This window comes from Scyliorhinus canicula, chromosome 28, assembly GCF_902713615.1.
Source record: "Scyliorhinus canicula chromosome 28, sScyCan1.1, whole genome shotgun sequence".
NCBI lineage: Eukaryota > Metazoa > Chordata > Chondrichthyes > Carcharhiniformes > Scyliorhinidae > Scyliorhinus > Scyliorhinus canicula.
Window position 1 is genome coordinate 4,545,191 of NC_052173.1, and position 23,468 is coordinate 4,568,658.

The following is a 23,468-nucleotide window of genomic DNA, read 5'->3' on the forward strand; positions in this document are numbered from 1 at the left end:
ACCACGGGCCCGGTGGTGGCGGCTACCCTCAAAATTTGGGGGCAATGGAGACGGCACAGGGGAGAAATGGGGGGCTCGATGGAGACCCCGATACGGGGGAACCATCGGTTCGTCCCAGGGAGGATTGATGGCGGATTTCTGGGCTGGCACAGGGCACGGGTTAGGAGGTTGAGGGACCTGTTTGTGGAGGGGAGGTTCGCGAGCTTGGGGAGTTAGAGGGGAAGTTTGGGCTCCCCCCGGGGAACATGTTTCGGTACATGCAGGTTAGGGCGTTTGCCAGGCAGCAGGTGGAGGGGTTCCCCTTGCTGCCTCCATGGGGGGTGCAGGATAGGGTGCTCTCGGGGGTGTGGGTTGGAGGAGGGAGGATTTCGGACATATACCGGGTAATACAGGAGGCAGACGAGGCCTCGGTGGAGGAACTGAAGGGTAAATGGGAGGAGGAGCTGGGTGAGGAGATTGAGGATGGGATGTGGGCGGATGCCCTGGAGAGAGTGAATTCCTCCTCTTCCTGTGCGAGGCTTAGCCTCATACAGTTCAAGGTGCTACATAGGGCCCACATGACTGGGACGAGGATGAGTAGGTTTTTCGGGGGCGAGGACAGGTGTGTTACGTGCTCGGGGAGCCCAGTGAACCATGCCCATATGTTTTGGGCGTGCCCAGTGCTGGGGGAGTTTTGGAAGGGGGTAGCAAGGACGGTGTCGAGGGTGGTGGGATCCAGGGTCGAGCCAGGCTGGGGACTCGCAATTTTTGGGGTGGCAGTGGAGCCGGGAGTGCAGGAGGCGATAGAGGTCAGGGTTCTGGCCTTTGCGTCCCTAGTAGCCCGGCGGAGGATCTTGCTCCAATGGAAGGATGCGAGGCCCCCAAGCGTGGAGACCTGGATCAATGATATGGAGGGGGAGAGGACATGGAGGGATTTGAAAACAAGGACGAGATTGGATTGGATTGGATTTGTTTATTGTCACGTGGACCGAGGTACAGTGAAAAGTATTTTTCGGCGAGCAGCTCAACAGATCATTCAGTACATGGGAAGAAAAGGGAATAAAAGAAAATACATAATAGGGCAACACAACATAATGAAAATGAAAATCACTTATTGTCACGAGTAGGCTTCAATTAAGTTACTGTGAAAAGCCCCTAGTCGCCACATTCCGGCGCCTGTTCGGGGAGGCTGGTACGGGACATATACAATGTAACTACATAAGCACCGGCATCGGATGAAGCATACAGGGTGTAGTGTTAATGAGGTCAGTCCATAAGATTTGGGTAGTGTAGTAAGAAGTCTTACAACCCCAGGTTAAAGTCCAACAGGTTTGTTTCACACACGAGCTTTCGGAGCACGGCTCCTTCTTCAGGTGAATGGAAAGGCTTGTTCCAGAAATGTTTATATAGACACAGTCAGAGATGCCCCGGAATGCGAGCACCTGCAGGCAATCGAATCATCAAAGATGCAGAGAGAGAGGTAACTCCAGGTTAAAGAGGTGTGAATTGTCCCAAGCCAGTTCAGTCGGTAGGCCTCTGCAAGTCCAGGCTTGTTGGTGGGGGCCGAATGTAATGCGACATGAATCCCAGATCCCGGTTGAGTCCGCATTCATGCGTGCGGAACTTAGCTATAAGTTTTTGCTCAGCAATTTTGCGTTGTCGCGTCTCCTGAAGGCCTCCTTGTAGAATGCTGACCCGGAGATCAGAGGCTGAATGTCCTTGACTGGACAAGGACATTGTCAAGGACATTCAGCCTCTGATCTCCGGGTCAGCATTCTACAAGGAGGCCTTCAGGAGACGCGACAACGCAAAATTGCTGAGCAAAAACTTATAGCTAAATTCCGCACGCATGAATGCGGACTCAACCGGGATCTGGGATTCATGTCGCATTACATTCGGCCCCCACCAACAAGCCTGGACTTGCAGAGGCCTACCGACTGAACTGGCTTGGGACAATTCACACCTCTTTAACCTGGAGTTACCTCTCTCTCTGCATCTTTGATGATTTGATTGCCTGCAGGTGCTCGCATTCCGGGCATCTCTGACTGTGTCTATATAAACATTTCTGGAACAAGCCTTTCCATTCACCTGAAGAAGGAGCCGTGCTCCGAAAGCTCGTGTTTGAAACAAACCTGTTGGACTTTAACCTGGTGTTGTAAGACTTCTTACTGTGCTCACCCCAGTCCAACGCCGGCATCTCCACATCATAAGATTTGGGGCTGCACGGTAGCACAAGTGGATAGCACTGTGGCTTCACAGCTCCAGGGTCCCGGGTTCGGTTCCCAGATGGGTCACTGTCTGTGCGGAGTCTGCACGTTCTCCCCGTGTCTGCGTGGGTTTCCTCCGGGTGCTCCGGTTTCCTCCCACAGTCCAAAGATGTGCAGGGTAGGTGGATTGGCCGTGATAAATTGCCCTTAGTGTCCAAAAAGGTTCGATGGGGTTATTGGGTTACGGGGATAGGGTGGAAGTGAGGGCTTAAGTGGGTCGGTGCAGACTCGATGGGCCGAATGGCCTCCTTCTGCACTGTGTGTGCTATGTACTAAGAGGGTCGTTTAAAAGTCTGGTTTCAGTGGGGAAGAAGCTGTTTTTGAGTCTGTTCGTGTGTGTTCTCAGACTTCTGTACCTCCCGCCCGATGGAAGAAGTTGGAAGAGTGAGTAAGCCGGGTGGGAGGGGTCTTTGATTATGCTGCCCGCTTTCCCCAGGCAGCGGGAGGTGTAGATGGAATCAATGGATGGGAGGCAGGTACGTGTGATGGACTGGGCGGTGTTCACGACTCTCTTACGGTCCTGGGCCGAGCAGTTGCCATACCAGGCTGTGATGCAGCCCGATAGGATGCTTTCTATGCTGCATCTGTGGAGGTTGGTAAGAGTGAGTGTGGACATGCCAAATTTCCTTAGTTTCCTGAGGAAGTATGGGCGCTGTTGTGCCACCCTGCCAAGAGGACAAGCACCCAGGGTTCCTCCAATCCCCTGGGAGACCCCCACGAGTGCCGTTGTGTCTGCCCCATGTTTGTGGCGACCAGTACTGAACGGCGCTCGCCCGAGGCAAAGGGGATAGATACCAACACCTCGGTTACCTCAGGGAACAGCATATTAGAGTGAGACTAGCTGCCTCGCTCCAATATGCAGATTAACCAAAAAGGGGCGGGATTCACATCGAGACATCACACGAGATCGTGTTACATCTCGCGAGGTGTAGCGAGATGGGTATATCCCGGGAACAGAGTCTCCAGGCATCTACCGGCCATGTTGCGCCGTGGCACGCTGACTTTCAGGCGCAGCGTGGCTGGTAGATCGCGCCCTTCATCATTTCATTGGGGCCTTGAGAAGTTTCTCCCCGGTCAAGCCCAGGTTTAGCAATTCTTTCAACATTGGGGAGCTGAACTGGCCGGTGTGCTTCTCCCTGCCTCTTCACTTTGCTCTTCTTTCTTTTTATTTTTAATATAATTTTTATTGGAATTTTTTACAGAAAATATAAAACATAACGACAAACAATGAAATGCAACAACATAACCCATAATAACTGTGACACCCCCAGACCGTATCGACGCATGTATCACATCCCCCCACCCCCCAACCCCAATGAACAACAAAAGAACTTCAAAATAAATTTAAATTAAATAAACAAATATAGTCATCGTCCGCCCCCCCCCCCCCCCTTTTCCCTCCCCCTGCGCCCCCCCCCCCCCCCCCCCCCCCCCCCCGGGTTGCTGCTGCTACTGTCCCCGTACCCTATCGTTGAGCCAGAAAGTCGAGGAAAGGTTGCCCCCGCGAAAGAACCCTTGTACCGACCCTCTCAGGGCGAATTTGACCTTCTCTAGCGTAATGAAACCCGCCATGTCATTGATCCAGGTCTCCACGCTTGGGGGCCTCGCATCCTTCCATTGTAGCAAGATCCTTCGCCGGGCTACTAGGGACGCAAAGGCCAGCACACCGGCCTCTTTCACCTCCTGCACTCCCGGCTCCACCCCAACCCCAAAAATCGCGAGTCCCCATCCTGGCTTGACCCTGGATCCCACCACCCTCGACACTGTCCTCGCCACCCCCTTCCAGAACTCCTCCAGCGCCGGGCATGCCCAGAACATATGGGCATGGTTCGTTGGACTCCCCGAGCACCTGGCACACCTGTCTTCACCCCCAAAGAACCTACTCATCCTTGCCCCAGTCATGTGGGCCCGGTGCAGCACCTTGAATTGGATGAGGCTAAGCCACGCACACGAGGAGGAAGAATTAACCCTCTCCAGGGCATCAGCCCATGTCCCGTCTTCGATCTGTTCCCCCTCCCACTTAGCTTTCAGCTCCTCTACTGACGCCTCCTCCGCCTCCTGCATAACCTTGTAGATATCAGATATCTTCCCCTCTCCGATCCAGACCCCCGAAAGCACCCTGTCGCTCACCCCCCTCGCGGGAAGTGAAGGGAATCCCTCCACCTGCCGCCTAGCAAATGCCTTTACCTGCAGATACCTGAACATGTTCCCCGGGGGGAGCCCAAATTTCTCCTCCAACTCCCCCAGGCTCGCAAACCTCCCATCAATAAACAGGTCCCTCAGCTGTCTGATGCCCGCTCTGTACCAACCCTGAAATCCCCCATCAATGTTCCCCGGGACGAACCTATGGTTCCCCCTCAACGGAGCCTCCATCGAGCCCCCCACTTCTCCCCTATGTCGCCTCCACTGCCTCCAAATCTTGAGGGTAGCCGCCACCACCGGACTCGTGGTATACCTCGTAGGAGGGAGCGGCCACGGCGCAGTTACCAGGGCCCCCAAGCTTGTATCTCCACAGGACGCCCTCTCCATCCGTTTCCATGCTGCCCCCTCCCCCTCCATTACCCACTTGCGCACCATCGACACATTGGCCGCCCAATAATACCCCGAGAGATTGGGTAACGCCAGCCCCCCCCCATCTCTACCCCGCTCCAAGAAGACTCTCTTCACCCTCGGGGTCCCATGCGCCCAAACAAAGCTCATGATGCAGCTCGTAACCCTTCTAAAAAAGGCCCTAGGGATAAAGATGGGCAAACACTGAAAAAGGAACAAGAACCTCGGGAGAACCGTCATTTTGACGGACTGCACTCTACCCGCCAACGACAGCGGCACCATGTCCCACCTTTTAAATTCCTCTTCCATCTGCTCCACCAGTCTGGTAAAATTAAGCTTATGGAGAGTCCCCCAACTCCTGGCCACCTGCACCCCCAGGTATCTGAAACTCTTCACTGCCCTCTTAAATGGGAGTCTCCCAATTCCCTCCTCCTGATCACCCGGGTGTACTACAAATACCTCGCTCTTGCCTAAATTTAACTTATAGCCCGAGAAGCCCCCAAATTCCGCTAACAGCTCCATCACCCCCGGCATTCCCCCTTCTGGATCCGCCACATACAACAGCAGGTCGTCCGCATACAGCGATACACGATGTTCCTCCCCACCCCGCACCAGACCCCTCCATCTCCCTGACTCCCTCAACGCCATAGCCAAAGGTTCAATCGCCAGTGCAAAGAGCAAGGGGGACAGGGGGCACCCCTGCCTGGTCCCACGGTAGAGCCTAAAGTACTCCGATCTCCTTCCATTTGTAACTACACTCGCCATCGGAGCCACGTAGAGCAGCCTCACCCATTTGATGAATCCCTCCCCGAATCCGAACCGCTCCAGCACCTCCCACAGGTACCCCCACTCAACTCTATCAAACGCTTTCTCCGCATCCAGCGCCACCACTATCTCCGCCTCCCCCTCCACTGCCGGCATCATAATAACATTTAGCAGTCTCCGCACATTCGTGTTGAGCTGCCGTCCCTTGACAAATCCTGTCTGATCCTCGTGTATCACCCCTGGCACACAGCCCTCTATCCTGGTGGCCAGGATCTTCACCAGCAACTTAGCGTCAACATTGAGGAGCGAGATAGGCCTGTATGATCCACACTGCAAGGGGTTCTTATCCCGCTTTAGGATCAGAGAGATCAGTGCCCGCGACATTGTCGGGGGCAAAGTCCCCCCCCTCCTCATTGAAAGTTCGCACCAACAGGGGGCCCACCAGATCCGCATACTTTTTATAAAATTCCACCGGGAATCCGTCCGGCCCCGGCGCCTTACCTGACTGCATTTGTCCAATCCCCCTGACTAGCTCCTCCAACTCTATCGGCGCCCCCAGCCCCTCTACCAGCTCCTCTTGAACCCTTGGGAACCGTAGCCTGTTCATGAAGCTCTCCATCCCCCCTCTCCCCATCGGAGGTTCTGACCGGTACAGTTCCTCGTAGAAGTCCCTAAAGACCCCATTTACTTCTGTCCCCTTCTGCACTACATTCCCACCCCTATCCGTCACTCCACCAATTTCCCTAGCCGCATCTCGCCTGCGGAGCTGATGCGCCAACATCCTGCTCGCTTTCTCCCCATACTCATATACCGTGCCCTGCGACCTCCTCCACTGTGTCTCCGCCTTTCTGGTGGTCAACAAGTCAAATTTGGCCTGCAAACTACGCCGTTCCCCCAGCAACCCCTCCTCCGGTGCCTCCGCGTATCTCCTGTCCACATCCAGGAGCTCCCCCACCAGTCTCTCCCTCTCCTTCCTCTCCCTCCTTTCCCTATGGGCCCGGATGGAGATCAGCTCCCCCCGGATCACTGCTTTCAGAGCCTCCCAGACCATCCCCACCCGGACCTCCCCCGTGTCGTTGGTATCAAGATACCCCTCAATGCTTCTCCGAACCCTCTTACACACCTCCTCCTCCGCCAGCATCCCCACATCCAGGCGCCAGAGCGGGCGCTGGTCCCGTGCCTCCCCCATGTCCAGATCAATCCAGTGCGGAGCATGGTCTGAAATTGGCCGAATACTCTGCATCCTGCACCTTCGGGATCAATCCCCTGCTCAGGATGAAAAAATCTATTCGGGAATAGACCCTATGGACATGGTAGAAAAAGGAATACTCCCGCGCTCTTGGTCTCCCAAACCTCCAGGGATCCACCCCTCCCATCTGGTCCATAAACCCCCTCAGCACTTTGGCCGCCGCCGGTCTCCTACCCGTCCTTGAACTGGACCGGTCCAGTGTGGGATCCAGCACTGTGTTAAAGTCTCCCCCCATGATCAGGCCCCCTGCCTCCAGGTCCGGAATGCGGCCCAACAAGCGTCTCATGAAGCCAGCATCATCCCAATTCGGGGCATATACATTAACCAGCACCACCTTCTCTCCCTGCAGCCTACCCTTCACCATAATATATCTGCCCTCCTTGTCCGACACCACCTCAGCCGCCTCAAACGCCACCCTCTTCCCCACCAGGATCGCCACCCCCCGGTTCTTTGCGTCCAATCCTGAGTGAAAAACCTGCCCCACCCACCCCTTCCTCAGACGAACCTGGTCCGCCACCTTCAAGTGGGTCTCCTGGAGCATAGCCACGTCCGCCTTCAGCCCCTTCAGATGAGAAAATACCCTGGTTCTCTTAACCGGCCCATTCAGCCCCCTCACGTTCCAGGTAATCAGCCGAATCAGAGAGCAACCTGCCCCTCTCCCCCGCTGGCTAGCCATAGCTTATCGACTGCTCGCCCCAGGCCAGCTCGCCCCGCCTGACCCGTTCCCCATGGCGATAACGCCTCTCCTCTACCCCCCCAGCCCACACCAGCTCCTTCCTGGCCATTCCAGCAGCAACCCGGTATCCCCCCCCCACGCCCCCAGGCTAGGACCCCACCTAGCCGCGACGCACCCTCCATGGTACTTCCGTGAGTCAGCTGACTTCTGCTGACCCGGCAGCTCCTGCCAAAACCCATCTCCTCCTGGCATGGGGTCATCCCTCTCTTGCCACACCTCCTTGGCACCGCTTCAGCGCGGGAAAGAAAACCAGTAGAGGCCACGCCCCCACCTCCAGCTCCACCCCCCCGCCCCGCAGCGCGGACAACCAGAGGAAAGCCCGCGCTTTCACACTGCCACACCCCACCCTTCCGACGCAGCTCCTCAAAATCCAGTTTCACCCCAACCCCCAGCCCCGTACAGAAGAGAACATATAAAGCACATACCCCCAACGTTCCCCACATACCCCACACCCATACCCAACAGACAAACCCACCCGGAAACAGAGCAAAAAGAAAAGCAGCATAAAAATAACACCTGTCAAAATTGAAGAACAGCAACAGCGAAAACAGCAACGGCCATAGTGTGTCCCCAGATCCTAGTTCGAGTCCAGTTTCTCCGCCTGTACAAAGGCCCACGCCTCCTCCGGGGACTCAAAGTAGTGGTGCCGGCCCTTATATGTCACCCACAGACGCGCAGGCTGCAGCATTCCAAATCTGACCTGCTTGGCATGCAGCACCGCCTTCGTCCGGTTGAACCCGGCCCTCCGCTTTGCCACCTCCGCACTCCAGTCCTGGTAGATTCGCACTACCGAATTCTCCCACTTGCTGCTCCTCTCTTCCTTGGCCCAGCGCAGCACACACTCCCGGTCACTAAACCGATGGAACCGCACCAGCACCGCCCGCGGGGGTTCATTTGCCTTAGGCCTCCTGGCCAGCACTCTGTGAGCTCCCTCAAGCTCCAGGGGCAAATGGAAGATCCCCGCTCCCATCAACGAGCTCAACATCGTGGTCACGTACCACGGGAGATCCGACCCCTCCAGCCCCTCCGCCAGGCCCAGGATCCTCAAATTCTTTCGCCTCGTGCGAACGTCCAGCTCCTCCAAGCGGTCTTGCCACTTTTTGTGAAGTGCCTCGTGCAACTCCACTTTCCCCACGAGGACCACGGCCTCCTCCTCCCTCTCAGCGGCCTGCTGCTGCAACTCCCGAATGGACACCTCCTGGGCCGCCTGGGTCTCAAGCAGCCTGTTGGTAGTCGCATTCAGTGAGTCCAGCAACTCAGCCTTCAGCTCCGCAAAACAGCGCAGAAGAGCAGCTTGCTGCTCCTGCGCCCACTTCCACCAGTCCTCAGGTGTTCCGCCGGCCGCCATTTTGTCTTTCTTCCCCTGCTTTTCTTGGGGAGCTGCTGCAGCTTTTTCCTTTGCCCCACTCCGGGTGAGCACCATAAATTATGGGGAATGCTCCTCTAGACACCTTCCCCCACCGGGATTCGTCGAGACAGCACCGTTTGGGGCCCTCAAATCGGCCCAAAAGTCCTTAAGTAGCGGGAGCTGCGGTGCGGCTTAGCCGCAACTGCAAAGCCGGTTTTCTGACCGCTCCACCCCTAGTCCAGGCCATCCACCGGTGGAGAATCTGAGAAGGAGTGTTCCCACACGGGGAAAAGTCCAAACAGCACCACTACGAGCCCTTAAAAGAGCCCCAAAGTCCAAAAATAGTGGGAGCCACTGAACGTGCGGCTTAGCTCCGCATCACCACTACCGGAAGTCCGTCTCCGCTTCTTGAATGGCCTTGGTGAGATCTTTTCACAGTTCTTCCCTCTGCTGCTAGAATTCAGCTTTCATAAAGGCCCTCAGGTCAGCTTGAGACCTATAAACTGGCCCTTCCCCCGCTAGCATGCTTGCAGAGGCTTTTGTTTGCTGTTGTTCAGACAAATCTTGCACTGTCTCTGAGGGTCTGATAACCAAGAAACATCCTATTCCTGGGGGAAAATACTCCTTGAACATTCACCCACGCCTTTTCATCGAAATTCCAACCCGTGCTGCCCAAAAAAGAGCTCTTTTCTGCAACCTTAGGCAGGAGCTGCCTTGTGTGCTCACTCACTTCATGATGCACACCGGAAGTCCTCTTGCTCTTCTTTCTGAAGACAATCCTTAAAACCTACCACTTTGACCGAGTAACCTCTTCAGCCATGTCTTTGGCCAGGTTTTCTGTTATCTCAAATGCATAGGACTCCATAACCATGAGGCAGAGAAGGAGGCCACTCAGCCCATCGAGTCTGCCCCGCCATTCAAAGAACAAACAAACAAAGAACAAAGAAAAGTTCCGCACAGGAACAGGCCCTTCAGCCCTCCAAGCCCGTGCCGACCATGCTGCCCGTCGAAACTAAAATCTTCCACACGTCCGGGGTCCGTATCCCTCTATTCCCATCCTATTCATGTATTTGTCAAGATGCCCCTTAAATGTCACTATCGTCCCTGCTTCCACCACCTCCTCCGGCAGCGAGTTCCAGGCACCCACTACCCTCTGTGTAAAAGACTTACCTTGTACATCTCCTCTAAACCTTGCCCCTCGCACCTTAAACCTATGCCCCCTAGTAATTGACCCCGCCACCCTGGGGAAAAGCCTCTGACGATCCACTCTGTCTATGCCCCTCATAATTTTGTAGACCTCTATCAGGTCGCCCCTCAACCTCCGTCGTTCCAGTGAGAACAAACCGAGTTTATTCAACCGCTCCTCATGGCTAATGCCCTCCATACCAGGCAAATGGTAAATCTGGTAAATCTCTTCTGCACCCTCTCTAAAGCCTCCACATCCTTCTGGTAGTGTGGCGACCAGAATTGAACACTATACTCCAAGTGTGGCCTAACCAAGGTTCAATACAGCTGCAACATGACTTGCCAATTTTTATACTCAATGCCCCGGCCAATGAAGGCAAGCATGCCGTATTCCTTCTTGACTACCTTCTCCACCTGTGTTGCCCCTTTCAGTGACCTGTACCTAGATCTCTCTGACTGTCAATACTCTTGAGGGTTCTACCATTCACTGTATATTCCCTACCTGCATTGGACCTTCCAAAATGCATTACCTCACATTTGTCTGGATTAAACTCCATCTGCCATCTCTCTGCCCAAGTCTCTAAACGATCTAAATCCTGCTGTATCCTCTGACAGTCCTCATCGCTATCTGCAATGCCACCAACCTTTGTGTCGTCGACAATCTTACTAATCAGACCAGTTACATTTTCCTCCAAATCCTTTATATACTACGAACAGCAAAGGTCCCAGCACTGATCCCCCTGCGGAACACCACTAGTCACAACCCTCCAATCAGAAAAGCACCCTTCCATTGCTACTCTCTGCCTTCTATGACCTAGCCAGTTCTGTATCCACCTTGCCAGTTCACCTCTGATCCCGTGTGACTTCACCTTTTGTACCAGTCTGCCATGAGGGACCTTGTCAAAGGCCTTACTGAACTCTCCAGTAATTTCCCTATCACTGACGTAAGTCTCACCGTCCCTGGGTTATCCTTGCGACACTTCCTAAACAAAGGAACAACATTGGCTATTCTCCAGTCCTCCGGGACATCACCTGAAGACAGTGAGGATCCAAAGATTTCTGTCAAGGCCTCAGCAATTTCCTCTCTTGCCTCCTTCAGTATTCTGGGGTAGATCCCATCAGGCCCTGGATTGGATTGGATTGGATTTGTTTATTGTCACGTGGACCGAGGTACAGTGAAAAGTATTTTTCTGCAAGCAGCTCAACAGATCATTCAGTACATGGGAAGAAAAGGGAATTGAACAGAATTCAAGAAAATACATGAGAATACATAATAGGGCAACACAAGATATACAATGTAACTACATAAGCATTGGCATCGGATGAAGCAGACAGGGTGTAGTGTTAATGAGGACAGTCCATAAAAGGGTCATTTAGGAGTCTGGTGACAGTGGGGAAGAAGCTGTTTTTGAGTCTGTTCGTCCGTGTTCTCAGACTTCTGAATCTCCTGCCCGATGGAAGAAGTTGGAAAAGTGAGTAAGCCGGGTGGGAGGGATCCTTGATTATGCTGCCTGCTTTCCCCCGGCAGCGGGAGGTGTAGATGGAATCAATGGATGGGAGGCAGGTTCGTGTGATGGACTGGGCGGTATTCACGACTCTCTGAAGTTCCTTGCGGTCCTGGGGCGAGCAGTTGCCATACCAGGCTGTGATGCAGCCCGAGAGGATGCTCTCTATAGTGCATCTGTAAAAGTTGGTAAGGGTTAATATGCCAAATTTCCTTAGTTTCCTGAGGAAGTAAAGGCGCTGTTGTGCTTTCTTGGTGATAGCGTCGACATGAGTGGACCAGGATAGATTTTTGGTGATGTGCACCCCTAGGAATTTAAAACTGCTCACCATCTCTACCTCGGCTCCGTTGATGCTGACAGGGGTGTGTACAGTACTATGCTTCCTGAAGTCGATGACCAGCTCTTTAGTTTTGCTGGCATTAAGGGAGAGATTGTTGTCATTGCACCACTCCACTAAGTTCTCTATCTCCCTCCTGTATTCAGACTCGTCGTTGTTCGAGATCCGGCCCACTATGGTCGTATCGTCAGCAAACTTGTAGATGGAGTTGGAACCAAGTTTTGCCACGCAGTCGTGTGTGTACAGGAAGTAGAGTAGGGGGCTAAGTACGCAGCCTTGCGGGGCACCGGTGTTGAGGACTATTGTGGAGGAGGTGTTGGTGTTTATTCTTACTGACTGTGGTCTGTTGGTCAGAAAGTCAAGGATCCAGTTGCAGAGTGGAGAGCCAAGTCCTAGGTTTTGGAGCTTTGATATGAGCTTGGCTGGGATTATGGTGTTGAAGGCGGAGCTGTAGTCAATAAATAAGAGTCTGATGTAGGAGTCCTTGTTTTCGAGATGCTCTAGGGATGAGTGTAGGGCCAGGGAAATGGCGTCTGATGTGGACCGGTTGCGACGGTATGCGAATTGAAGTGGGTCAAGGCGTTCCGGGAGTATGGAGGTGATGCGCTTCATGATCAGCCTCTCGAAGCACTTCATTACAACTGACGTCAGGGCCACCGGGCGGTAGTCATTGAGGCACGTTGCCTGGTTCTTCTTTGGTACCGGTATGATGGTGGTCTTCTTGAAGCAGGTGGGGACCTCGGAGTGGAGTAGGGATAGGTTAAAGATGTCTGTGAAAACCTCTGCCAGCTGGTCCGCGCAGGTTCTGAGTGCACGACCAGGGATCCCGTCCGGGCCCATCGCCTTCCGTGGGTTCACTTTCAGGAAGGCCGATCTGACTTCGGAAACTGTGATGGTGGGTATGGGTGAATTATGGGTTGCTGGGGCACTCGATAGCGGGTTGTTGGTTACCTGCTCAAACCGAGCATAGAATGCGTTAAGTTCATCGGGGAGGGGTGCACTGCTGCCAGAGATACTGCTCGGCTTCGCTTTGTAGCCCGTTATGTTGCTTAGTCCTTGCCACAACCGCCGAGAGTCTGTCTGTGACTCTAGCTTAGTTTGATAAGTCCCCCTGGGGACTTATCCACCTTAATTTTTTTCAAGACGCCCAACACCTCGTCTTTTTGGATCTCAATGTGACCCAGGCTATCTACACACCCTTCTCCAGACTCAACATCTGCCAATTCCTTCTCTTTGGTGAATACTGATGCAACGTATTCATTTAGTACCTCGCCCATTTCCTCTGGCTCCACACATAGATTCCCTTGCCTATCCTTCAGTGGGCCAACCCTTTCCCTGACTACCCTCTTGCTTTTTATGTACCCGTAAAAAGCCTTGGGATTTTCCTTAACCCTATGTGCCAATGACTTTTCGTGACCCCTTTTAGCCCTCCTGACTCCTTGCTTAAGTTCCTTCCTACTTTCCTTATATTCCACACAGGCTTTGTCTGTTCCCAGCCTTCTAGCCCTGTCAAATGCCTCCTTTTTCTTTTTGACGAGGCCTACAATACCTCTCGTTATCCAAAGTTCCCGAAATTTGCCGTATTTATCCTTCTTCCGCACAGGAACATGCCAGTCCTGAATTCCTTTCAACTGACACTTGAAAGCCTCCCACATGTCAGATGTTGATTTACCCTCAACCATCTGCCCCCAATCTAGGTTCTTCTGTTCCTGCCTAATATTGTTATAATTAGCCTTCCCCCAATTTAGCACATTCACCCTAGGACCACTCTCATCCTTGTCCACCAGCACTTTACAACTTACTGAATTGTGGTCACTGTTCCCGAAATGCTCCCCTACTGAAACTTCTACCACCTGGCTGGGCCCATTCCCCAATACCAGTTCCAGTACAGCCCCTTCACTAGTTTGACTGTCTACATATTGTTTTAAGAAGCCCTACTGGATGCTCCTTACAAACTCGTCCCCGTCTAAGCCCCGAGCACTAAGTGAGTCCCAGTCAATATTGGGGAAGTTGAAGTCTCCCATCACAACAACCCTGTTGTTTTTACTCCTTTCCAAAATCTGTCTACCTATCTGCTCCTCTATCTCCGGCTGGCTGTTGGGAGGCCTGTAGTGAACCCCCAACATTGTGACTGCACCCTTCTTATTCCTGACCTCTACCCATATAGCCTCGCTGCTCTCTGAGGTGTCCTCCCGTAGTACAGCTGTGATATTCTCCCTAACCAGTAGCGCAACTCCGCCACCCCTTTTATATCCCCCTCTATCCCACCTGAAACATCTAAATCCTGGAACATTTATCTGCCAATCCAATGAGATTATGACTGATCTGATATAATCCTCAACAGTTTCCCGCCTTCTCCCCATATCCCTCGATTCCCTCACTCTGATCCCCATAACCCTCGATTCCCTCACACTTATCCCCATAACCCTCGATTCCCTCACTCTTATCCCCATAACCCTCGATTCCCTCACTCTTATCCCCATAACCCTCGATTCCCTCACTCTTATCCCCATAACCCTCGATTCCCTCACTCTTATCCCCATAACCCTCGATTCCCTCACTCTTATCCCCATAACCCTCGATTCCTTCACTCTTATCCCCATAACCCTCGATTCCCTCACTCTTATCCCCATAACCCTCGATTCCCTCACTCTTATCCCAATAACCCTCGATTCCCTCACTCTTATCCCCATAACCCTCGATCCCCCCACTCTTATCCCCATAACCCTCGATTCCCTCACTCTTACCCCCATAACCCTCGATTCCCTCACTCTTATCCCCATAACCCTCGATTCCCTCGCTCTTATCCCCATAACCCTCGATCCCCTCACTCTTATCCCCATAACCCTCGATTCCCTCACTCTTATCCCCATAACCCTCGATTCCCTCACTCTTATCCCCATAACCCTCGATTCCCTCACTCTTATCCCCATAACCCTCGATCCCCTCACTCTTATCCCCATAACCCTCGATTCCCTCACTCTTACCCCATAACCCTCGATTCCCTCACTCTTATTCCCATAACCCTCGATTCCCTCACTCTTATCCCCATAACCCTCGATTCCCTCACTCTTATCCCCATAACTCTCGATTCCCTCACTCATCCCAATAACCCTCGATTCCCTCACTCTTATCCCCATAACCCTCGATCCCCTCACTCTTATCCCCATAACCCTCGATTCCCTCACTCTTACCCCCATAACCCTCGATTCCCTCACTCTTATCCCCATAACCTTCGATTCCCTCACTCTTATCCCCATAACCCTCGATTCCCTCACTCTTATCCCCATAATCCTCGATCCCCTCACTCTTATCCCCATAACCCTCGATCCCCTCACTCTTATCCCCATAACCCTCGATTCCCTCACTCTTATCCCCATAACCCTCGATTCCCTCACTCTTATCCCCATAACCCTCGATCCCCTCACTCTTATCCCCATAACCCTCGATTCCCTCACTCTTATCCCCATAACCCTCGATTCCCTCACTTATCCCCAGAACCCTCGATTCCCTCCCTCTTATCCCCAGAACCCTCGATTCCCTCACTGATTAAAAATCTCAGCCGTGAACATATTAACGGCCCAGCCTCTACAGCTCTCTGCGGTAAAGAATTCCACAGATTCACTGCCCTCAGAGAGGAGAAATTCCTCCTCCTCTCTGTCTGAAATGGGCGACCCCTCACTCTGAGATTCTGCCCTCGGGTCCCAGACTCTCGCACAAGGGGTAACAGCCTCTCAGCATCAAACCCCCTGAGAATCCGATATGTCTTAATAAGGTCGCCTATCATTCTTCTAAACTCCAATGAGTACAGGCCCAATCTACTCAAATCTAGTCCAATTATGCACCCCTGAAGTGCCCCGGGGGGGAAGGGGGCAGGGGTGGGGGGATACTATGCTAAATGTGCTGTTTGGATCCAAGATGTTTTTGTTACCAACCTTTCATTCCATTTTTGCAGCTCTGCAATCTCCGATTGAATATCAGCGGAGGGAAAACAAATCGAACAGCTTGGGAAGACCCCGTGATGCTCGGACAGCGCTGTCCATCTCAGCTGGAATGAGGCCCCATTCTTCCGCGTCCATGGACAGGAACCAGTTTCCCTCCATGAAGGCCTACAACACATCACTGCCAACGCTGTTTCTGCCCCCCTGCAGGACTGGCACTGCCACCCTGGAAACAAATCAGCGCCCGGGGAAGGTAAGCACTGGCTTCGAAAGGGCTCCTTGTGAAGGGTCTAGCCCAGAACTCGCGACAACTTTCGAACTCGGTTACAAAATAGGCCCCTGGTTCAAACCCTGATCGAGTGCCGAGATAAGCAGATCTCAGCCGAAGCTTCATTTGGAGCCCTACAACAATAAAAGCAGAAAATGTGGGGAAACGGATGGACACTGTCGACCGCGGTGGGGGTGGGGGAACCGTTGGTTGAGGAAAAAGGAAGCCATATTGGAATCAGGTGACATCAACGGGGCAAATGCATTGGGCTGCGGATGTTGGTGATAGTTCTGCTTTTCCCATTTACGCCTCGCCAGGCCTATCTTTTGATTCTATAGCAGGTTTCTGTTCCTGATTACTCGGCAGCAAGTTCCACCAAGGCTTCGCATTGTCGGCTGTGGATGGGAGAGGATTGTAGGCGGCATGCTAAATTGCACCTCAGTGTTCAAAAGGGTTAGCCGGGGTCACTGGGTTATGGGGGTGGAGACATCAGCTTGAGTAGGGTGCTCTTTCCCAGGGCTGGTGCAGACCCAATGGGCCGAATGGCCTCCTTTTGCACTGTCGGGATTCTGTGATTGTGGGATCAGGCTGCATTGCTGTGCCCCCAAGGGGAAGGTAGCCAGGCAGCACAAAATCAAGAATATATCTACATCTGCCTTAAAAATATTCAATGACCCCCCACCTCCATTGCTGTCTGGGAAGAGAGTTCCAAACATACACAAACCTCTGAGGGAAGGAATTCCTCCTCATCTCCGTATTACATGGGAGACCCCCTTATTTTCCAACTGTGTCTCCTGATTCTCCACTCCCCCACACGGGGAAACATCCTCTCCACATCCACCCTGATAAATCAATGAGATCACCTCTCATTCTTCTAAACCCCAATGGGTACAGGCCCAAACTGCCCAATCTTTCCTCATGGGGTGACCCTTCCCACAGACAGCAGTGGAGCTGGAGAGTTATTTGGAAGGAAATGGTGATTGAGTTTCTCGGAGATCCTGACTAACTTTGTCTCCATTCCTTTGAACAGAACACCAGAGGTGGGAATTCAACAAAGATCGGAGCCCATGGTCACAAATCAGTGGACAAACATAAGAGCCAAGACAATCTGGACGAGAGCAACCAGTAAAATAGCTGCTTTGATTTTTTTTCTTTGCTTAAAGGAACTTAGGTCCAGGAGCATACACACTGTGGGTCAGCTCCATATTGTTAGTTCTTAGTTCATGAACTAATTTTCAGAACAAGTCGGTTAAGGTTTGGCGAGCATTGGCAGTCTGCACCAACTGGCCTGTCCAAGGATGTGCTCCGGAGAACAATACTTAACAGGCTCAGAGTCATGGAAGGTCAAAGGCATTGTTCTGTCATGGGTTTTCATATTGTTCATGTTATCTGGGCGCAAGTTTTCTGATTGGCTTCTGGGTCATGACTGCTCAGCAGTTCCAAATGGATTCGAGTGCCACTTTGCGGAATACCGCACCCCAATAAGACCAGCTGTTTTACCAATTGAGCGGGTTCTTCTGCAAAGGTAAAGCCATCTTTCGGAGATTTCTAAATAGGATTCAGCCACATTCTGCTGGGGGATTTCAATTCAGTGGAAGGACAAACTCACCTGCATTTCTCCCACGCTGAAGTGCATCACCCTGATGACGAAGAACTTGGCATGACCCATTACTTTCAAAAAAGTCCACTTGAGGACAATTGTTAAGACACTGAAAAGCAACTTTAGCGCTTGAAAGTGCCTCCTGTTTATCTCCCTGTGCTTAAACCACCAAATTAAACTGCGTTCGCCACTTTTTTTACTCTCAGCTGACGGGTGCTCGCACTGCAGTTCTGCATCTGCCATTGAAACACCTGAAGGCAAAAGATCCACACTATCCTTGCTTCATCAGTCTGCAGTAGTGAGATCACGTTGTCGGTCAGACTTGTGTCCATTTCAATATTTTTTGCAGATTGCACAATGCTTTTGACTTTTGGGGTTGGTGTCTGAGCTCTCGATAAGCCGAGTGTAAAGCCATAAAGGCAAAAGAAGCAGAAATCTTTCCCCCAAAATGACACACGCTCAGCTTTTTAAAATAACGACAGTTTGGAGTAACTGGGATGCGAAAAATGGTGCCAAAGATACGGTTGGTAAAAGAGCCAAGCGTGACATCGAGGAAGCATGTCAAATCTTTAGCGGGAAAGTGATTAAGTAGCTGCCTGAAATGGGATATATCCAAATTTCCAGGGAAAACATGCAGCCAAAATCCGGCAATTTTCCTGTGCGGCAATGATTGACTTGTCTTTATCAATGTTGCTTAAATTCCAATCGACTCGCTTTGTGGTCTGAGCTTTGTATACAAGAGGCCATTCTCCATTTTAAGTCCTCCCTGGTCAGTATTTGTCAACATTTCTCATCTCGCTGCACCTTCTTTTTCGGTTCTGAAGACTTTTGTTTGCTGTGGAAGTTTGCATTTGCCCTCCCTTTTCCCGTCACTCCGTGGTGAGCCTCTAGCCCGCCACCTTGCACTAGCTGTCGGGAGAACGGCCTATTAGTAACTTTCAAGCCCCTCTACTACTCTGCACTGCGCCATCAAACAGGCATGCCACAGTGCTGCGTTTTCATTATTCGCCAAGGAAACAAAATTATCATAGAATTTACAGTGCAGTAGGAGGCCATTCAGCCCATCGAGTCTGCGCCAGCTCTTGGAAAGAGCACCATACCCAAGGTCAACACCTCCCCCTATCCCATTAACCCAGTAACCCCACCCAACACTAAGGGCAATTTTGGACACTAAGGGCAATTTATCATGGCCAAGCCACCTAACCTGCACATCTTTGGACACTAAGGGACAATTTAGCATGGCCAATCCACCTAACCTGCACATCTTTGGACTGTGGGAGGAAACCGGAGCACCCGGAGGAAACCCACGCAGACACGGGGAGGATGTGCAGACTCCGCACAGACAGTGACCCACGCCGGGAATCGAACCTGGGACCCTGGAGCTGTGAAGCCATTGTGTTATCCACAATGCTACCGTGCTGCCCCTTAAATAACCATCTGAGCCAAGGTGGGGCAAATGAGAGCCCGCCTTCTCTTCACTGAAGATGATAGCATTCGTTACAAGAAGCAAATGGTTTGGAAACTACCTTGAGCATTGTCAGGACCTTCGATTTAACGTTTAGATGCTCAGTAGGAATATACTCTACTGTCCAAATCTGAAATTGGTACAATTGCCTCCACTATTTGATGTTCCTGTTTTAACCGCTGGGTCCCATCTCGCCTACGTCCTAAACCGTGATCCTGCAGTCAATAGGGGTTGGAGATGTAGCTCTTCCCTTCTTCAAGTTGAAGTCCCATGACTGGGACTGAGGGTGTTTTATATGTAATATAATAAGCGAGCTACACACTTGGTCAAAGGATTCAGATGTGACCAGTTTACTGTTGGCATCTGAGACCAGGATGCTTTACTGCCTGGTATCTTCTGCAAGTATCTGTTATGTATGGAATGTGTGCAATTTATAATTTTTATTTGTTACTGTTTGGGAGTAAGCCACAAGATTGCTTGCCCTTTTTGAAAGAGCCTCAGGTGCCTCAAAAGGCATTGCTGTTACATCAGTAGGTGTTGGAGACAGGAGACTAAAACCTGCAATTTATGTTCCCACTGAATTTAGTGCTGATGTCCTCTTCTGAGAATGTTGCTTTGGACCAGGGTGCTTGTCGTTCCACAGCTGTGGAAAGGGCTCTGCTGTTGGACTCAAATATTTGTTCTTTGCATGTGAACTGGGACAGTGAGAATCGTAAAATCAGAGAATTGAGTCTGCGCCGACCCACTTAAGCCCTCACTGGGGGAACCACAAAGTGCAACTTTTTGTTCAAAAGAACAGGCGTGGAGTTGCAACTTAATTGGAATTATGACAAAAAAAAACTACTGAACCACATGGGACATTGTATCATTTTCTTTCATTCGTCAGGAGCATACTGTCTTTGAGTAGTGCTTAGTGAGAAGAATTCCACCAGTTGGTGCAAAAATAAAGCAATACCGATCCTTCCACGTCTGCCTTGCCATTTTGCCCCAATCAACATCCTGGGGGTTACCATTGATCAGAAACTGAACTGGACCCAGCCACATTAATACTGTGGCTACCAGGGCAGGTCAGAGGCTGGGAATCCTGCGGAGAGTAACTCACCTCCTGACCCCCCAAAGCCTGTCCACCATCTACAAGGCACAAGTCAGGAGTGTGATGGGAGACTCTCCACCTGCCTGGATGAGCGCAGCTCCAACAACACTCAAGATGCTCAACACCATCCAGGACAAAGCAGCCCCGCTTGATTGGCACCCCATCCACAAACATTCACTCCCTCCACCACCGACTCACAGTGGCAGCCGTGTGTGCCATCTACAAGATGCACCGCAGGAACTCACCAAGGTTCCTTAGACAACACCTTCCAAACCAACAACTTCTACCATCTAGAAGGACAAGGGCAGCAGATACCTGGCAACCCCACCACCTGGAGGTTCCCCTCCAAGTCACTCACCACCCCGACTTGGAAATATATCGGCCGTTCCTTCACTGTCGCTGGGGCAACGTCCTGGAACTCCCTCCCTAACAGCACAGTGGGTGTACCTACACCTCAGGGACTGCAGCAGTTCAAGGCGGCAGCTCACCCCCACCTTCTGAAGGGCAACTAGGGATGGGCAATAAATGGTGGAATAGCCAGCGACGCCCACATCGCGTAAATGAATTTAAAAAAACTTTCCAGGATTAAACACTTTTAATCAGTGCAAAGAAACTCCCTCACAACACCCCTGAATTCATAGGCATGTAAAGTGGTGGAATAGAGCTTCCAATGTGCCCCTGTTTGACCTTTCACCCTCAAGCAATTAACATGACAGTTTGACCTTTAAGCTGCAACACAAGTAGCGATGAAATCACTTGCAGATGTGCAAAAATATTCCGATTTTGATATGATTTAGAAAGCACGGGACATTATTGAAATGTAGTCTTTCATTACTTTGTGGAAGTAGTACTACTTTGCATAGGAACAGAAGGAGGCCGTTCAGCCCCTCAGGCCTGCTCTGTCACTTTCTTTGATCATGGCCAATCTGTGCCTGGTCTTCATAGGGCGGCTTGACGGGACAGTATAGAACATAGAACAGTACAGCACAGAACAGGCCCTTTGGCCCTCGATGCTGTGCAGAGCAATGATCACCCTACTCAAACCCATGTATCCACCCTATACCCGCAACCCAACAACCCCCCCCCCCCCCCCCCCCCCCCCCAATAACCTTACTTTTTAGGACACGAAGGGCAATTTAGCATGGCCAATCCACCTAACCCGCACATCTTTGGACTGTGGGAAGAAACCGAAGCACCCGGAGGAAACCCACGCACACACGGGGAGGACGTGCAGACTCCACACAGACAGTGACCCAGCCGGGAATCGAACCTGGGACCCTGGAGCTGTGAAGCATTTATGCTAACCACCATATAGTTGATGTTCAACCATGATCATGTTGAATGGTGGAGCAGCTCTAATTCAGGTCCTTTACCCATAACCCTCAGTACTCTTACCCAACAAAAATGTAGCAACCTTGGTGTTGAAAGCTCCAATTATCTCCCAGAATCCAGTCTTTTGGAGGTGAAACCTCCAGATTTCCCCACCCTTTGAAGGAAAAATCACTTCCTAACATCACGCCTAAAATGGCCTAATGCCAATATTACAGATTCTGTAGCTCTGCACCTGAAGAAACAGCTTATCTGTATCAATTCCGTTCAATCTATTTATCATTTGTAACACCTTATCATTTGGAACAACTGAATGGCATCACCCCCTGATGGAAATGCATGCCACATTTGTGAAATCTGTCCTTGTAACGTCACCCCCTAAACTTGGGTGTCAAGAACATTTTTTTAAAATAAGGTAACTGTGCTGAGCTGAGATATGCAGAACACAACGGCCCCAAGTTCCATCCCTTGCTCATTCGACTGGTTTCAGTTGTGGTGGCAGCTGGACCTCTACAATTGGCCTCAGTGCCTCTCTGCTACTGTGAAAGGTCAGTCTGTGTTCCCGATACAGGTCATTATTTGGTGTTGGAATGTCAGCAGCTGCTGAATAACAGGCACACACTGACTATGCTTAATGGCAAGGGTGAACAGTGCATCCAGAAGGCAGCCATCATGCATGGCACCATAACCAAGCAAAGGTCGTGACCCGAGAAAGATCAAGGATAAGTTATGCAAGGAATTTTTAAATCTGGAAAAAGAATATCGACCCTACTGAACGCTCAAAGTCCAATTATGGCATGTCTACCGATTGCCAGTATTTATCCTTTTCTCAACCCATGAATGCAGGCCCAGTTCTATCTACCCGGCCCTTAGACTTACTACAACTGTAAGCAGAATTGGCAATTGATAAGTTTACAAGTACGTCTCAACCATTGAGGGAAGCTTTCACCTCATCCGGAGAAAGCAGCAAGATTGAATCAACTTCAATTGAAGATGAAGCAACATTAGGAACAGGAAGTCACCCAGCAAATCAACTCCTCGCTCCATCCACAACCCCTCCCACCCCCTCCCTCACCCCCCCCCCCCCAGCATAAGTCTGAGGAGCTTAAAGGGGGGGGGGGGGGGGGGGAAGAAGAGAGGGATCTTGTCAATGGGCTGCTTGATTCCCATTCCCAATGTATCTTCTATCAGTTTGTGATTTCATTTCCACAGAGCTCTTTGCTAAAATGTGGCCCATTTACCGCTGAGCATTTTCTATGATCATACTCCTGTATATGCATGTTTTAATAAAATATTGCCTTTTAAAGAGGTGTTGAGATGGAGTACAATGCTGGTGTATCATATCAAATTAAAATGGAAAACCGTCTAAAAGGCCGTCAAAGGGAGTTTGTTCTTTTGTCGCTCAGCAAGACGTCAGCAGAACCAGGCAACTTGGTACCTAATCAAAAGCATTTTACTCAAACACGATGAAAGATTTGAAAGAAAGACACAGCATTTAGATCAACAATCACAAATTGCATTTAGCACCTTTAACATCATAAAGCAGATAGAGCAAATCGTCAAAAACTTGGTCAAAAGGGTAAGGGAAGTAAGAGAGAGAGCAAATCGTCAAAAACTTGGTCAAAAGGGTAAGGGAAGTAAGAGAGAGAGATTGAGCCAGTTCTTAGTGTCAAGAACAGCAGAAGACAGAACAACTAATAGTGGAATAAATGAAATCAGCAATTTACGAGAGGCCAGAATTCAAAGAGCTCAGAGATCCCAGGAGGGTTGTGGACAGGTTGAGGGTAAAGACTATGGGAAGGGATTTGAAAAGAGGAATGAGAGTTTTGCAACATAGGCGTTGCTTAATCT

At 51.2% G+C, this 23,468-nt stretch overlaps 1 protein-coding gene across 1 annotated transcript in view; it reads left to right on the forward strand.

Moving 5' to 3' along the window:
* The window catches only part of LOC119958195 (rho guanine nucleotide exchange factor 25-like), a 126,492-nt gene extending 107,619 nt beyond the window's left edge, over positions 1 to 18,873 (forward strand). Inside the window, exons 12-13 of the mRNA XM_038786567.1 lie at positions 15,877 to 16,115; positions 17,161 to 18,873. Of these exons, the coding sequence (XP_038642495.1) occupies positions 15,877 to 16,115; positions 17,161 to 17,259 (338 nt within the window). The 3' untranslated portion in view covers positions 17,260 to 18,873. The remainder of the gene's footprint in view (positions 1 to 15,876; positions 16,116 to 17,160) is intronic.
* Positions 18,874 to 23,468: the final 4,595 nt, after the last annotated feature.